This window comes from Symphalangus syndactylus, chromosome 14, assembly GCF_028878055.3.
Source record: "Symphalangus syndactylus isolate Jambi chromosome 14, NHGRI_mSymSyn1-v2.1_pri, whole genome shotgun sequence".
In the NCBI taxonomy this organism is placed as follows: Eukaryota; Metazoa; Chordata; class Mammalia; order Primates; family Hylobatidae; genus Symphalangus; species Symphalangus syndactylus.
This window is the reverse complement of record NC_072436.2, coordinates 61818483-61836257: the sequence shown is the minus strand read 5'-3', so window position 1 is coordinate 61836257 and position 17775 is coordinate 61818483. Positions and strand designations below refer to the sequence as shown.

At 48.3% G+C, this 17775-nt stretch overlaps 1 protein-coding gene across 8 annotated transcripts in view; it reads left to right on the top strand.

Moving 5' to 3' along the window:
• DHRS7B (dehydrogenase/reductase 7B) overlaps positions 1 to 17775 on the top strand; it is a 69680-nt gene extending 51905 nt beyond the window's left edge. For 2 of the 8 annotated variants that reach the window (XM_055242337.2, XM_055242338.1), the window contains exons 3-7: positions 2349 to 2458; positions 8056 to 8272; positions 8832 to 8924; positions 15080 to 15232; positions 17303 to 17775. In XM_055242337.2, the coding sequence (XP_055098312.1) occupies positions 2349 to 2458; positions 8056 to 8272; positions 8832 to 8924; positions 15080 to 15232; positions 17303 to 17508 (779 nt within the window). In that variant the 3' untranslated portion in view covers positions 17509 to 17775. The remainder of the gene's footprint in view (positions 1 to 2348; positions 2459 to 8055; positions 8273 to 8831; positions 8925 to 15079; positions 15233 to 17302) is intronic. The other 6 variants (XM_063617799.1, XM_063617800.1, XM_055242341.1 and 3 more) reach the window with 5 other exon arrangements.

Here is a 17775-nt window from a genome sequence, read left to right as displayed (position 1 = left end):
CATTCTAGCCTGGGTGCGGAGCGAGACCCTGTATCAAAAAAAAAAAAAAGGTAAAAAACTATGTTTCAGTTTTCATCATCAGTTTTTAGAACATTATTATTTACACATATTTTTATATTTTTATTTTTTGAGACAGGTCTTGCTCTGTCACCCAGGCTGGAGTACAGTGGTGTGATCATGGCTCACTTGACTTCCCAGGCTCAAGGGATCCTCCCACCTTAGCCTCCTGAGTAGCTGGGACTACAGGCATGCGCCACCACACCTGGCTAATTTTTTATTTTTTGTAGAGACAAGATTCCTATGTTGCCCAGGCTGGTCTCAAACTCCTGGGCCCAAGCGATCCTTCTGCCTCAGCTTCCCATAGTGCTGGGATTACAGGCATGAGCCACGGTGCCCGGCTAGAACTACATTTTTACAAAGTAGTTCAGAAATATGGCCAGGCACAGTGGCTCATGCCTGTAATCTCAGCATTTTGGGAAGTCATGGCAGGAAGATCGCTTGAGCCCAGGAATTTGACACCAGCCTGGGCAACATGGCAAAATCTCCATCTCTACAAAAATACAAAAATTAGCTAGCCATGGTGGTGAGTATCTATGGTCCCACCTACTCTGGAGGCTGAGGTGGAAGGATCACTGGAACCCAGGAGTTCTAGGCTGCAGTGAACTATAATTGTGCCACTGCACTCCAGCCTGAGCAACAGAGTAAGACCCTGTCTCTAAAAAAAATATTTTTAATAAATAGAAATACAAAAATGACAATTGACACTGCTGTAGTGCTGTTTATCAAACACTGTGGTAAGAGATTGCCTACCTTAACTCATTCAATCTCACAGTCACATCCCCAGGGACTGAATGAGTTAAGGTAGGTAATCTCTTACTACCGTGCTTGATAGATAAAAAGCATCCTAAATAAGAGGAAAGTCAGAAACAAAGAGGTTCTAACTTACCGGAGTTGGAAGTCTAGCTCAAGTCCACTCTCTTGGCTGCTGGGCTGTCCTGCTTTTCATAAACTGTATGTACATTTTCGGGGCACTGAACATTTACATAGGATATGCTGCAGGGGAGGGTAAGCAAGAAGCAATGACACCACCCTCTGCCTCCTCTCCTCCCATCACTCCGTTTCCTTTCTGACTCCCCACAGAGTAGTCCTCCACCCCCAGTTCTGATGGTTTACCCTGCTGCGTCCAGGGGGCTTCTTGTCAGGCCCTCCTGCTTAGCCACAGTAGAATTACCCGTGACCCTTGCTGGGCCCCCCACTCAAGGCTGATCACGGCCTTCCCTGGGATTTGATCAGAGCTGGGAAGAGACAAGACAAAACTGTGCATGTGAGCTCTGGGGCCTGCCCACGTGTGAGAGCACCCAGGCATGTGAGAGCACCCGGGAAGCCAGCGCTTGGGTCCCTCCTAGGTTTCGGCCATCCGGCTCTCCTCTCCATTCTTGAACTTCCCCACAATCCCTCTGGCATATTCTCTTTTTGCTTTGCCCCAGTGTGAGTTTAGTTTATGTTTCTTGCCACCAAAAGAATATAGAGCACGTGTCTGACTAGCTTTGGACTGTCCCTGCTGTGGTCTTAGTTGAAGTCCTCCTCGATTGTCACCTGGAAGAGTGCGGTGGGCTTGGTGGAGTCTGCTTTCATCCAGTGTCCCCACTCCCTCCCACCCAGCAGGACTGAGCCTTTTCAAAGGCAGGCACCCTTAATAGTCCTGCGTGTGGCAGGTGATTGCGTGAGCTGACTTGACCCCTCGCCAGCCAGTGAGGCTGTTAGACCCTCCACCTTCTGTCCCGGCTCTATCTGCCTGCGGCCCTTCAGGCACTCTGTTCCCTCTGCCTGAAGCACTCCCTGGGAAACAGCCCATCAGATCTGGGAAGGGCCTCGGTCCCCTGCCCCAGCTTTTCTACAGGACCGTGTGAGTATTTCCAGGAGAGCTGTGCCTGGGTAGTGCCACCACACAGCCTTGGCAGGGCACAGCACCATAATAGCTGGCCCTCACTGACCTTGCCAATCAGGACAAGACCCTGCCTCAGTGACCTTGCTGAGCTCCCTCAGCCGTGAAGATAGGTGATGCTCACAGCTGATCCAGGTGAACAAGAGCATCATGGGGCGTTCTGAGCATGATACTTAACACATCTGTCCACCTTGGCCCTCCTTTCTCTTTGCCCTGTGGATGTTTGTAGCACTGGGCATGAGCCCATCATTGGGCCCTAGCTCCCAGCTTCATGCTGGGCCACACAGCAGGGGCCAACACAGACATATCAAGGGTGTGAAGCAGCAAACAGCGACGCTGGGTGAATTTAAACTGAACGGCACTGGGGAAGAATGGCTGTCAAGGCTTTTTTCTCTTCCCTTAGAATGTGCAAAAGTCTTCTATGCTGCGGGTGCTAAGCTGGTGCTCTGTGGCCGGAATGGTGGGGCCCTAGAAGAGCTCATCAGAGAACTCACCGCTTCTCATGCCACCAAGGTGAGCCAGGGGCGTGCTTTCCATGGGGAAGGAGTGCAGGTCGTCTTCTGTAGGCACTGAGGAGATAGTGGCCCACTCCTGGACTGCTGAGCTGTAGGACATCCATGTGTCACACTGTCCCAGGGAAGGCAGCAGGTCTCCATAGCGAACCGGGCCCACTGCATGGGGAGAGAGAACTGTCCAGTGGTTTACATCCCAATGCCCCTACTGGCTAGCACTGTGAGTTGAGAAAGTTCTCTTTTCTCCCTTTCCTTTTACCTGGCTAAGCTCTACTCATTGGGTAGGAGTGGGGGATGGTGATAACTTTAAAAGGTTTTTTTTTTTTTTTTTTTTTTGGAGATGGAGTCTCACTCTGTCACCCAGGCTGAAGTGCAATGGCCCAATCTCAGCTCACTGCAATCTCTGCCTCCTGGGTTCAAGCGATTATTCCGCCTCAGTCTCCCAAGTAGATGGAATTACAGGCGCAGACCACCACACCCAGCTAATTTTTGTATTTTTGTAGAGACGTGGTTTCACCATGTTGGCCAGGCTGGACTCCTGACCTCAGGTGATCTGCCCACCTCAGCCTCCCAAAGTGCTGGGATTACAGGTGTGAGCCACCACAACAGCCCTTGTTTTCTTTTCTTAGGCTCTTGCTTTGTCACCCAGGCTAGAGTGCAGTGGCACAGTCATAGCTCACTGCAGCCTTGAACTCCTGGGCTCAAGTGATCCTCCCACGTCAGCCTCTTGAGTAGCTAGGACTATAGGCATGTGCCACCACACCCAGCTAAATTTTTTTTTCTAATTTTATATAGAGGCACGGTCTCACTGTGTTGCCCAGATTGGTCTTGGACTTGTGGCCTCAAGTGATCCTCCTACCTGAGCCTCCTTATTGTGGTTTTGATTTGTATTTCCCTAATTAAAAATGATGTTGAGCATCTTTTCATGTGCTTATTGACCATTTATTAATCTTTGGAGAAATGTCTATTCAAGGCCAGGCACTGTGGCCTATGCCTGTAATTCCAGCACTTTGGGAGGCCGAGGTGAGTGGATGATCACTTGAGGCCAGGAGTTCGAGACCAGCCTGGCCAACATGATGAAACCCGTCTCTACCAAAAAATACAAAACTTAGCTGGGTGTGGTGGCGCATGCCTGTAGTCCCAACTACTCAGAAGGCTGAGGCAGCAGAATCACTTGAACCCGGGAGGTGGAGGTTACAGCGAGCCAAGATTGCAACACTGCACTCCACCCTAGGTGACAGAGCAAGACTCTCGTCTCAAAAAAAAAAAATGTCTATTCAAGTCCTTTGCATGTTTTTTTTTTTTTTTTTTTTTGAGATGGAGTCTCACTCTGTTGCCCAATCTGGAGTGCAGTGGTGTGATCTCGGCTCACTGCAAGCTCCGCCACTGGTTCACGCCATTCTCCTGCCTCAGCCTACCGAGTAGCTGGGACTACAGGCGCTGGCCACCAAGCCCGGCTAGTTTTTTTGTATTTTTAGTAGAGACGGGGTTTCACCATGTTAGCCAGGATGGTCTCGATCTCCTGACCTCATGATCCGCCCTTCTCGGCCTCCCAAAGTGCTGGGATTACAGGCGTGAGCCACCGCGCCCAGCCCTGCTTGTTTTCTTAATCAGGTTGTTGTTTGTTGTTGTTGAGTTTAGGAGTTCTTTATGTATTCGGGATATTAATCCCTTATAAGATACGTAATTTGCAAATATTTTCTCTCACTCAGTATCTTTTCACTTTCTTTTTTTTTTTTTTTTTTGAGATGGAGTTTCACTCTTGTTGCCCAGGCTGGAGTGCAATGGTGCAATCTCAGTTCACCACAACCACTGTCTCCCGAGTTCAAGTTATTCTCCTGCCTCAGCCTCCCAAGTAGCTGGGATGACTGGCATGCGCCACCACGCCCGGCTAATTTTGTATTTTTAGTAGAGACAGGGCTTCTCCATATTGGTCAGGCTGGTCTCTAACTCCCGACCTCAGGTGATCCACCCGTCTGGGCCTCCCAAAGTGCTGGGGTTACAGGCATGAGCCACCATGCCCAGCCCACTTTCTTTTTTTTTTTTTTTTTTTTTGAGAGGGAGTCTTGCTCTGTCACCCAGGCTGGAATGCAGTGACACGATCTTGGCTCCCTGCAAGCTCCGCCTCCCAGGTTCAAGTGATTCTCCTGCCTCAGCCTCCCAAATATCTGGGACTACAGGCACACGCCACCACACCTAGCTAATTTTTGTATTTTTAGTAGAGATTGGGTTTCACTGTGTTGGCCAGAATGGTCTCAATCTCTTGATCTCATGATCCGCCTGCCTCAGCCTCCCACAGTGTTGGGATTACAGACGTGAGCCACCGCGCCCGGCCAAGTTTTATAATTTTAAATCTTACATTTAGGTGATTGATCCATTTGAGTTAACTTTTATAAATGGTGTTAGATAAGAGTCCAATTTCATTATTTTGCATGTGGTTATCTACTTTTCCCAGCACCATTTGTTGAAGACTGTCTTTCCTCACTGAATGGGCATCCTTACAAAAATCAATTGATTACATATTTGAAGTGTATATTTCTAGGTTCCTTGTGCTATTCAGTCGGTCTATATGTCTGTCTTATGTCAGTACCGTACTGGGTTTTCTCCCCCTTAGGAGGACGGGGTGGAGCATGAGGGTAGGAAGGGGGAGGAAAGGGGGAGGAGGAAGGGAAGGACTCATACTGTTTTAATTGCTGTAGCTTTGTACAAGTTTTGAAGTGAGGAAGTGTGAGTCCTCCATCTGTCCTTTTTCAGGAGTGTTTTGGCTATTCAGGGCCCATTGTAATCCCATATGAATTTTAGGATTATTTTTTTCTATTTCTGCAAAAACTGCCAGTAGGATTTTGATAGGAATAATATCGAATCTGTTGATCCCTTTGGGTAGTACTCTCACATCAACAACATGGTCTTCCAGTCCATGAATGCAGGATGTCTTTCCATGAACTTATATCTTCTTTAATTTCTGTCAGCAGTGTTTTATAGTCTTCAGTGTACAGTCTTTCGTCTCCTTAGATTTATTGCCAAGTGTTTGTCTTAGTCCGTTTTATGCTGCTGTAACAATAGCAGAGACTGGGTGATTTTTATTTTTATTTTATTATTATTTTTAGAGACATAGTCTTGCTCTGTCATCTAGGCTAGAGTTCAGTAGTGCAATCATGGCTCACTGCAGCCTGAAAATCTCAGGCTCAAGCAATCCTCTGCCTCAGCCTCCTGAGTAGCTGGGACTACAGGCACACGCCACTGTATCGGGTTAATTTTTTCATTTTTTGTAGGGACAGGGTCCTGCTATGTTACCCAGGCTGGTCTCGAACTCCAGGCCTCAACTGAGTTGCCCACTTTGCCCTCCCAAAATGCCAGGATTACAGGAGTGAGCCACTGCACCTCACCGGACTGAGTAATTTTTAAAGAAATCTAGTTTTCAAAGTTTGGAGGCTGAGAAATCCAAGTTTGAGGGGTCAGCATCTGGCAAGGGTCTGGTGCCTGGCAGGGGCCTTCTTGCCACATCTTAACATGTAGGAAGGCATCACATGGGCGAGAGAGAGGGAAAAGGGCTGATTTTATCCTTTGATAAGGAAGCTCCCACAATAACAGCATTAATCCATTCATGAAGTTCCCACCTCTCAACACTGTTGCATTGGGGATTAAGTTTGTAACACATGGGTTTTGGGAGACACATTCAAACCATAGCATATTTAATTTTTTTAACTGCTACTGTAAATAGAATTGCTTTCCTGATTCCCTTTTCAGATTATTCATTGTTTGTATATAGAAACACAGCTGATTTTTGGATGTTGCTCTTGTACCTTGCCACTTTGCTTAATTTGTTAATTAACTCTTATTAGCTTTTTGTGGATTTATTGGAATTTCCTATATATAGAATCATGCCATCTGCAAACAGAGGTAGTTTTACTTTTTCCTTTCCAAATTGGGTCACTTTTTTCTTGTCTAATTGTTCTGGTTAGCACTTCCAGTACAATGTTGAGTAGCCGTTGTGAAAGCAGGCGTCCTTGTCTTGTTCCTGATCTTAGAGGAAGGCTTTCCATCTTTTTCCACTGAGTATGTTATCTGTGGGTTTTTCATAAACACCCTTTGCCGTGTTGAGGAATTTCTGGTCTATTCCTAGTTTATTGAGTATGTTTACCATGAAAGGGTGTTAGATTTTGTAAGATCTCTTTTCTGCATCAATTGAGATGATCGAGTGGGGTTTTTTCCTTCATTCTATTAATGTGATATATTATAATGCTCAATTTTCTTTTTTTCTTTCTTTTTTTGAGAAGGAGTTTTTGCTCTTGTTGCCCAGGCTGGAGTGCAATGGCGCGATCTCGGCTCACCACAACCTCCGCCTCCTGGGTTCAAGTGATTCTGCTGCCTCAGCCTCCCGAGTAGCTGAGATTACAGGCATACGCCTCCATGCCCAGCTAGTTTTGTATTTTTAGTAGAGACAGGGGTTTCTCCATGTTAGTCAGGCTGGTCTCGAAATCCCGACCTCAGGTGATCCACCCGCCTCGGCCTCCCAAAGTGCTAGGATTATACACATGAGCCACTGCGCCCGGCCAATTTTCTTTTTTTTAATTTAAAGAGACAGGGTCTTGCCATGTTGCCCAGGCTGGCCTCGAACTCCTGGGCTCAAGCGAGCCTCCCTCCTCAGCCTCCCAAAGTGCTGGGGATTACAGGCGTGAGCCACTGTACCTGGCCATGATTGATTTTCCTATGTTGAACCAACCTTGCTTGCATTCCTAGGATAAATCCCACTTGGTCATGGTGAATAATCCTTTTAATACGCTGTTAAATTCAATTTGCTGGTATTTTGTTGAAGATTTTTGCATCTATATTCATAAGATATTGCTCTATAATTTTCTTGTGATATCTTTAATCTGGCTTTAGTATCAAGTAATGTTGGCCTGAGACTGAATTAGGAAATGTTTTCTCCTCTTCAGTTTTCTAGAAGAGTACGAGAAGGATTGGTGTTAATTCTCCTTTAAATGTTTGGCAGAATTCACCAGTGAAGCCATCCAGTCCAGGACTTTTTTTCGTTGGAAGGTTTTTGATTACTGATCCAATCTCTATCTGTTATAAGTCTCCTGAGATTTTTTATTTCTTCTTGAGTCAGTTTAGGTAATTTGTGTTTTTCAAGGAATGTATCCATTTATTCTAGTTTTTCTAATTTGTTGGCAAATAATTCTTCATAGTATTCTTTTATAATCATTTTTATAATCTTTATAATCTATTTTATCATCTCATCATTTCTGTAAAGTCGGTGGTCCCACTTTCATTTCTGATTTTAGTTACTTGTGTCTTATGTTTTTTCTTTGTCATTCTAGTTAATGCTTTCTCAATTTTGTTGATCTTTTCAAAGAACCAACTTTTGGTTTCGTTGATTTTTATTGTTTTTCTGTATTCTGTTTGTTTATCTCTGTTCTAATCTTTATTATAATATTTCCTTCCTCTGCTGGTTTTGGGTTTAGTTTGCTATTCTTTTTCTAGTTCCTTAAAGTATAAAGTTACATTATTGTTTTGCGCCTAAGTGATCCGTGGGACACATAGCTTAGATGGCCTGCCACTCAGAAAGTGAATTTGATATCTGTTGTATTTGACCAGGTGCAGACACACAAGCCTTACTTGGTGACCTTCGACCTCACAGACTCTGGGGCCATAGTTGCAGCAGCAGCTGAGATCCTGCAGTGCTTTGGCTATGTGGACATACTTGTCAACAATGCTGGGATCAGCTACCGTGGTACCATCATGGACACCACAGTGGATGTGGACAAGAGGGTCATGGAGACAAACTACTTTGGCCCAGTTGCTCTAACGAAAGGTAACAGTCTTGAGAAAAGAGCAGGGATAAGTGATATGTTGGCATTCTTTTTACTTCACTTGGATCCTTTTCGGCTAAACGTTCCCCATCTCCATCCTCTCTATTGCCCTGGAGTGGGTGTTAGGTGTTATCGTTACAGTTTGGGTATTTGCTTTATAGCTTCCAATCAAGATGTTCTCTTTAGTGACAGCCACATTTGTGCAGCATTACCTACATGTCTTCTTCATGGTGCCTGCAAACCCCTACAAGGTGGGGATATTTTTATGTCCCACCATGGATTTCAGTCCAGGGGAGAGGCTCCATCAGGAAAAGGGAACTGAGCTAACCATTTGCAGTGACCTCCATCCCTGTTTCCTTGCCTCTCTCCTCTCTCCTGATGGCCTGCTGGCACTCTGCTGGGCATAGGAGGCTGGAAGTTCCAACATAGTCCTCTACCCTAAGGGGTTTTCACCATTCTCCCTCACTCTGACTAAATATCAAAAGCAAGGTCGCCTTGATCAGCATCAGGTGCAATGACTGGAAGTAGGGTGCTTGTCTAAGCCTCTGCCTCTGTCCTCAGCACTCCTGCCCTCCATGATCAAGAGGAGGCAAGGCCACATTGTCGCCATCAGCAGCATCCAGGGCAAGATCAGCATTCCTTTTCGATCAGCATGTGAGTACTTCTCTCTCCCACAAAATGCTTTGCTTTATTGTTTTTTCCTGATTATAAAAATAACACATTTACTATCTAGAATTTAGACATTGTAGAAATAAACTATCCAGAATGCAAAGGCACTTTAGAATGTGTTCTCCAGAGCCACATGCCTGGGAACAAATCCCAGCTCTACTTTCTGTCCCCTGTGTGACCTTGGGCAAGTATCCCCACTTCTCTGTGCCCTGCCCTCAAGTGTAAATGGAGACAGCCTCAGTCTTAGTCCAGAGGACTGCTGTGAGTGCCGTGCTTGGAGCTGCCCCAGACACTAAGCACTAGGCATGTACTAGCCACTCCTACTGTTAAGATTTTTAGCTTGTCCCAGGCCGGGCGCGGTGGCTCAAGCCTGTAATCCCAGCACTTTGGGAGGCCGAGGCGGGCGGATCACGAGTTCAGGAGATCGAGACTATCCTGGCTAACACGGTGAAACCCCGTCTCTACTAAAAATACAAAAAATTAGCTGGGCGTGGTGGCGGGCGCCTGTAATCCCAGCTACTCAGGAGGCTGAGGCAGGAGAATGGCGTGAACCCGAGAGATGGAGCTTGCAGTGAGCCGAGATCGTGCCAGTGCACTCCAGCCTGGGGGACAGAGAAAGACTCCGTCTCAAAAAAAAAAAAAAAAAAAAGATTTTTAGCTTGTCCCACAGATATAACCATGCCATCACTTTGGGGCATATGCCTCCACAGTTTTTTCTAGATATAATTCAAACATGCAAAAATGGAATGGCATTATTCATATTGCTTTGTGGCTTGTTAATCTCACTTAATGTATCTTTCTACATCAGCATGTGTGGATTTATCTCATCCTTTCAATACAGTAATCCATTGAATGAGTGTGACATAATTGATTTAGCCATTTTCCTGGACACTTCAGGATTTTTTTTTCTCCCTCAGTCTTTGACCGTTAGCAGCGGTGTGCTATGTAGAACATTCTCAAATATTTATATCTCTGGGCACTCAATGGGAAAGTTTCAATAAAAAGGGTTTTAAGGTAATTTCACAAACTGTCCTTTCTTTGCATCACCTCCTGAAAGGAAATACTGCCTATACCAGCCTCATCTCCTCTCAGCCACCCAAGGGCTAGACCCAGCCACAGCCTGGTGAGCAAAGGCAGGGAAATCTGAGCTGCTGCGGCACTTTGCAAAGGCAGCCACAAACATCCAGTTCCATGACACTATAGGGCCAGCTGTGAACTGGGAGTGTAACACAATTTATTCTTTCTTACAAGTTCTGGATCCCAGCTCTACCTTTTGGTTCTGGTTGTATTTTCTTGGACATGTTACTTAACTATTCTGATCCTGTTTCCTTACATATTAGTGAGATTTACAATCATCATACATGCTTGTATATACATGATTTCCCTGTTTGTTAATATTCTCTTTCAACTTTGGATAGGACAGCCATCTAAGGCTTCTCAAATGGTTCAGGAAAAAAAATTATATATAGAATCATAAATGATAAAGCAAATGAGTTAAAATGTGAATAATAGGTAAATCAGGGTAAAGAGGTTTTTTTTTTTTTTTGGAAACAGTTTCTTTTTTTTTTTTTATTAATTTTTTGCATACAAAAACAATAAACATTTTCTAAAAATACATACAAACAAAAAGATGCGTATCAAACATATTAGGAAGGTTGCACGTGGGAAGTCGGGGAATAGAAATGGGGGGTGGGAGTTAAAACAAATGAGAGAGGGACTTTATATGGATCAGTGATAATAACTCAATCCTCTATTTGACAAAGAAGAGGGAGAAGGAAGAGGAAGAAAAAGAAAGTGGGACAAAGGATCAGAAAGGGAGGAAAATAGAAAAAATTAGAGTATGACTCCAGGGTAGACCTGTTTTGTTGTCACTGAGTTGGTTGGTTGGTTTGTCTGTTGTATTCTTCATGTTTCGCCAAGTTGGCCAGACTGGTCTCGAACTCCTAGCCCGAAGTGATCAACCCGCCTCGCCCCCCAGAGTGCCGGGACCACAGGCGTGAGCCACCACGTCCAGCCCCCACATTGCTTCCGGCCTCCATGGTAGACCTCCCAGACGGAGCGGCCAGGCAGAGGAGCTCCTCACTTCTACCCAGACACGGGGCGGCCAGGCAGAGGAGCTCCTCACTTCCCAGACGGGGCGGCCGGGCAGAGACGCTCCTCACTTCTTCCCAGACGATAGGTGGCCGGGCAGAGGCGCTCCTCACTTCCCAGACGATGGGTGGCCGGGCAGAGGCGCTCCTCACCTCCCAGACGATGGGTGGCCGGGCGGAGGCGCTCCTCACTTCTTCCCGGACGGGGCGGCCGGGCGGAGGCGCTCCTCACTTCTTCCCGGACGGGGCGGCCGGGCGGAGGCGCTCCTCACTTCTTCCCGGACGGGGCGGCCGGGCGGAGGCGCTCCTCACTTCTTCCCGGACGGGGCGGCCGGGCAGAGGCGCTCCTCACCTCCCAGACGATGGGAGGCCGGGCAGAGGCGCTCCTCACTTCCCAGACGATGGGTGGCCGGGCAGAGGCGCTCCTCACCTCCCAGACGGGGCGGCCGGGCAGAGGCGCTCCTCACTTCCCAGACGATGGGTGGCCGGGCAGAGGCGCTCCTCACTTCCCAGACGATGGGTGGCCGGGCAGAGGCGCTCCTCACTTCCCAGACGGGGCGGCCAGGCAGAGGCGCTCCCGACTTCCCAGACGGTGGGTGGCCGGGCAGAGGCGCTCCTCACTTCCCAGACGGTGGGTGGCCGGGCAGAGGCGCTCCTCACTTCCCAGACGGTGGGTGGCCGGGCAGAGGCACTCCTCACTTCCCAGACGGTGGGTGGCCGGGCAGAGGCGCTCCCCACCTCCCAGATGGGGCGGCGGCCGGGCAGGGGCTGCAATCCCAGCACCCTGGTAGGCCAAGGCAGGCGCCTGGGGGGCGGAGGCTGCCGCGAGGCCAGACCACGCCACCGCACTCCAGCCTGGGCAACACCGAGCACTGGGTGAGCGAGACTCCGTCTGTAGTCCCAGCACCTCGGGAGGCTGAGGCGGGCAGAGCACTCGGCGTGAGGAGCTGGCGACCAGCGTGGCCAAGATGGCGAACGCGTGCCTGCAGCGAAAAGAGAAAAGGCAGGCAGCGGTGGCGCGCGCCGGTAGTCCCAGGCACTCCGCGGCGTGGGCAGCAGCAAGCCGAGTAGATTGCAGCGTGGGCCAGAGAGGGAAAGAGAAAGAAAGAAAGAAAGAAAGGAAGGAAGGAAGGAGGGAGGGAGGGAGGGAGGGAGGGAAGGAAGGAAGGAAGGAAGGAAGGAAGGAAGGAAGGAAGGAAAGGAGGGAGGGAGGGAGGGCTGGAAAGAGAGTTTCACTCTTCTCGCCCAGGCTGGAGTGCAGTAGTGCGATCTTGGCAGCCTGGGCCAGAGAGGGAAAAGAAGAAAGAAAGAAAGAAAGAAAGAAAGAAAGAAAGAAAGAAAGAAAGAAAGAAAGAGAGAGAGAGAGAGAGAGAGAGGGAGGGAGGGAGGGAGGGAGGGAGGGAGAGAGAGAGAGGGCTGGAAAGAGAGTTTCAGTCTTCTCGCCCAGGCTGGAGTGCAGTAGTGCGATCTTGGCTCACTGCAACCTTCGCCTTCCGGGTTCAAGCGATTCTTCTGCCTCAGCCTCCTGAGTAGCTGGGATTATAGGCGCGTGCCACCACACCCGGCTAACTTTTGTATTTTTAGTAGAGACGGGGTTTCACCATGTTGGCCAGGCTGGTCTCAAACTCCTGACCTCAAGTGATCCGCCCACTTCAGCCTCCCAAAATGTTGGGATTACAGGTGTGAGCCACTGCGCCCAGCTGGAGTTCTTTATACTAAATTATTTTCAAGTTTTACTTTGATTTTCAAGTTTTACTGGCAGGGTAAGTGATGTGGACTGATTTTTGTTGTCTGTTTGGCCTGCTGACTGCAGTAAGGCATACAATGGTTGGTCTCCATATTCAGCTTTATAATGACCAGGCTGAATATGGAGTGCCTCTTGGGCAAGTTGGTTAACTCAGATAAGTAGCGGCCTTCTCACCTATAAAATGGGGAGAACGGCATTATCTCTCTCACACTGCTAAAGTGAAGACCAAGTCACGTGATCCACAGTGTCCCCAAGCCTGGGCTGTACTCTTGGAATCATGGCTGATAGGAGCAGTCCTCTCCATCCACCCACAGCCAACTCATCCAGCCCCCAGCAACTGTGCCCCAAACCAACGGAGCAAGCCCAGCAAGGCACTGCAGCAAGCTCAGACGCTGCTGAACTGCCTCATGTGACTTGCTGCAACACTCTCTTTCTTTCTCTCTTCCTGTTTCCTTAGCTGACGGATGCCCCTTCTTTCCTGAGGCTAAAACATTTACAATTCTGAATTGGAGGAAACTGATTTACTGTGGAGACGCTGGTGTGTTTCCCAGGATTGTCATTATAGGGTCACTGTGTTCCCATTCAGAGCACCTTTTATTGGGTTGTGAAGCCCTTGCTGGAGAGCAGGCACAGCTCTGTTTCTTGCAGGTGGAGTAAGCTCTATAGCTCTTCTAGATGAAGAGCCACTGCCTGGACATTTGTCAAAATGAGACACATAAGAAGGCAGGTTTGGATTTTTTACACCCATGAAGGCCCACTGATGGGGCCAATTCTGTCACTTGGTAACTCACTGGGGAGGACTAGGCAGCCAGAGCTACATGGCAGGTCTGCAGGGCCAGCATGGGAGCTGTCCAGCCTGCCACTAGGTGAAGAAAGCTACTTGCAGGAACAGTGGAATAGGTTAAGAGTTTATTTCTGTATTAAAAGATATATATATATATAAAATGTGTAAAATCACATGAATATACATAGAATATATAAAAAAATAAATCACTGGGCATGACTGCTTACTCCTGTAATCCCAGCACTTTGGGAGGGTGAGGTGGGAGGATTGCTTGAGGCCAGGAAGTCGAGGCTGCAAGGAGCTATGATCCTATGATCATAGCTCTACTCCAGCCTGGGTAAGAGAGAAGATGCCTTCTCTAAAAAACACAAAACAGAAGGCCGGGTGCGGTGGCTCACTCCTGTAATCCCAGCACTCTGGGAGGATGAGGTGGGTGGATCACGAGGTCAGGAGGTCAAGACCATCCTGGCTAACACAGTGAAACTCCGTCTCTACTAAAAAATACAAAAAAGTAGCCGGGCATGATGGCGGGTGTCTGTAGTCCCAGCTACTCGGGAGGCTGAGGCTGATCTCCTGACCTCGTGATCCGCCCACCTCAGCCTCCCAAAGTGCTGGGATTACAGGTGTGAGTCACTGCGCCCGGCTTAACTTTTAACTTGGAATAACTTCAGACTTAAAGTTGCAGGAACAACACAAATCACTCCCATGCACCCTTCATGCAGATTCCCTAACTGTTAACCTTTTACCTTATTTCCTTTATCATACTCTCTCTCTCTGTGTATATGCATTTTTATTTATTTATTTATTTTTGAGACGGAGTCTGGCTCTGTTGCCCAGGCTGGAGTGCAGTGGTGCAATCTCGGCTCACTGCAAGCTCCGCCTCCTGGGTTCACGCCATTCTCCTGCCTCAGCCTCTCCGAGTAGCTGGGACTACAGGTACCCGCCACCATGCCCGGCTAATTTTTTTGTAGTTTTAGTAGAGACGGGGTTTCACCGTGGTCTCGATCTCCTGACCTCGTGATCCGCCCGCCTCGGCCTCCCAAAGTGCTGGGATTACACGCGTGAGCCACCGCACCCGGCCCTGTGGATATGCATATATACCGTTTATAATATATATAAAACTATATGTGTATATAGTTTATAATTTTTTTCCTGAACCATTTGAAAGGAAACTGGAGACATGATGCTCATTTATTCCTATTTCAGTGTGTTTCCTAAGAACAAGGGCACAGTACACTTCTCAAAGTCAGGAAATGAACATTGTTATAATACTGTAATCTTAAATAATAAAACCAGGTTTTAAAGCTGGGCACAGTGGCCCACGCTTGCAGTCCCAGCTGAGGCAGGAGGATCACTTGAGCTCAGGAGTTGGAGTCCAGCCTAGGCAACATAGCAAGACTTGATCACAAATAAAACCAGGTTTTAAAAACAGAGAACGTGAATGGTAGTGAATAGTTGGGCACCAGGCCATGCCCACCCCAGCACACTCACTCACCTACCTCTCTGTCCACATGTGTAGACGCAGCCTCCAAGCACGCAACCCAGGCTTTCTTTGACTGTCTGCGTGCCGAGATGGAACAGTATGAAATTGAGGTGACCGTCATCAGCCCCGGCTACATCCACACCAACCTCTCTGTAAATGCCATCACCGCAGATGGATCTAGGTATGGAGGTGAGGCCCGGTTTCTCTTTTCTCCTATGAAAATCTGTCGGTCAGCCACAGTGAGACATGCTGCTCTTACCTCAGTGATTCTTTGGTCATTTTCATTTGGAATAGAACTTTTAAAGTGAAAAAACTTGACAGAGGTGTTGGTCTAGATATGGACTATTGAATAATCTTCGTTTACCCCACCATGGCCTACCCTTAGTGTGAACGTCACCATTGCAGCATTCAGAACAGGACCTCTGTGGGCAGGTCTCAAGGGCTAAAAGGAAGTTGCCAAGCTGAAATGCCACCAGACTTCCAACCAACCCATTCGCAGATCCCGAGTCCAAGAAGTATTATCGGCATCGGGATTGAGTGAATTGACCTCATGGCAAGTGTAGGGTGTTTGATGGTCTGTCCCTGTCCCATAGGCTTGAGAAATGACTGATTCAGGGCCAGTCTTCAGGGTGAGGCCGAGTGCAGCAGTCTCAGCACCTTCATCTTGTCTCATTTGGAGACAGTGCAGAGCTGACCTGCAGTCACCACTCGCGGGCAGAGCAGCCGGCCCCAGCATGCAGGCTCAGGCCAAGCAGAGACCAGTGTGCCCATGATCACTGGAGCCCTTGGAGCTGGTGCTGCCTCCCCATGCTTGGAACAGGGCCTGCTCACCCCTCCAGTGCTGTCCTGCCATGTCCTACTCCCTGAAGTGAGCTCTTGGGGTTTGTGCTGTGATGTCTGCCAGGGGCCTCATGGTCCTGCGCCCAGCCCAGCCAGGCCTGAACCAAGACTGCCCATGTCCTGGCAGCAGCTGCTCTCTCACACAGCAAGTCTTGTTTTCCCCACAGTAGATTCTATACAGAGGCATGGAGCTTCATACAGCTTTACATCTGTTTATACCTAGAAGATACCACTTAAAAAATTCTCTCTGTGGCATTTAAAAATAAGCTGTAATCCAAAACTTCCTACTTTTCTGCATTAACAAAAACACAATGAGAACAGACATTGGTGAGGGAGCTCAGGCAATCTGGACAACTTAAGAGTGGTTTCATATGGCTAGGCACTGTGGCCAACACCTGAAATCTCAGCACTTTGCGAGGTCAAGTCAGGAGGATCACTGCAGCCTAGGAGTTGGAGACCAGTCTGGGCAATAGTGCAAGACCTAGCCTCCACAAAAAATATGAAAATTAGCCAACCATGGTAGCACCACCTGTAGTCCAGCTACTCAGGAGGCTGAGGCAGGAGGATTGCTTGAGCCCAGGAGGTCGAGGCTGCAGTAAGCCATGATTGTGCCACTGCACTCCAGCCTGGGCAACAGAGCGAAACCCTGTCTTTAAAAAAAAGTGGTTTCTCATGGTCTGTGCTAGTGGCCGCTCCTGTGTGCTTGCCAGCTGGTCCTACTTTGCTGGCAAAATTGTCAAATTACTAGGGTAGAAGGAACATCAGTTGCTGTTAACCTAACACCTCCTCCTAATCTCCCAGCTGTCCCTTCTAACACCTAAAACAAACTAAGGATTTCTTCCTGTTTCTCATCCAATTAATACTTGACATCGAGAACAGGGACATCTGTCTGCTCCTCACTCAGTGAGCTTGTGCATATGGGGGTCAATAGTCCCCACCCACCTCTGTCTGGCCACCCTGAAGCCAAGCTACCCAAGATAAATGAGGTGGCACAACATCCCTTAGTCTTTGGTGGTTCTAATAGGCACACATTTCCCAGGTCAGGAAGCTGCTTTTCAGATGCGGTGTGAGGGGCTCACTCTGAAGCCCCCACCCGGGCTGGCCCTGTGCCTTTGCTGTGGACCACCAGCAGACAGACTCACTTTGGTTCCAAGCCCTAACTGGGATCCTCAGTCTACCTCGTTTCCACATCCCACCCACCTCTCACTTCCCCCACTGACCCACATCCAGCTGCAAAATGGTTCCTCTTTTCCTTGGAGCATGGAATCATCAGGGATGGTGGCACACCACCGGCTTCCTGGCCCTGGGAAGAGCTTCATGGTGGGAAAGGCAGCAGGCTGACCTGACGGCTCACATCAGCTCCACTCCTTAAGAGGGACCTCTGCTTCCAAGTTCATGTGTTTCTTTTATTTATTTTAGTTATGGACACCACCACAGCCCAGGGCCGAAGCCCTGTGGAGGTGGCCCAGGATGTTCTTGCTGCTGTGGGGAAGAAGAAGAAAGATGTGATCCTGGCTGACTTACTGCCTTCCTTGGCCGTTTATCTTCGAACTCTGGCTCCTGGGCTCTTCTTCAGCCTCATGGCCTCCAGGGCCAGAAAAGAGCGGAAATCCAAGAAGTCCTAGTACTCCGACCAGCCAGAGCCAGGGCAGAGAAGCAGCACTCTTAGGCTTGGTTACTCTACAAGGGACAGTTGCATTTGTTGAGACTTTAATGGAGATTTGTCTCACAAGTGGGAAAGATTGAAGAAACACATCTCTTGCAGATCTGCTGGCAGAAGACAATCAAAAACGGCAACAAGCTTCTTCCCAGGGTGAGGGGAAACACTTAAGGAATAAATATGGAGCTGGGGTTTAACGCTAAAAACTAGAAATAAACATCTCAAACAGTAA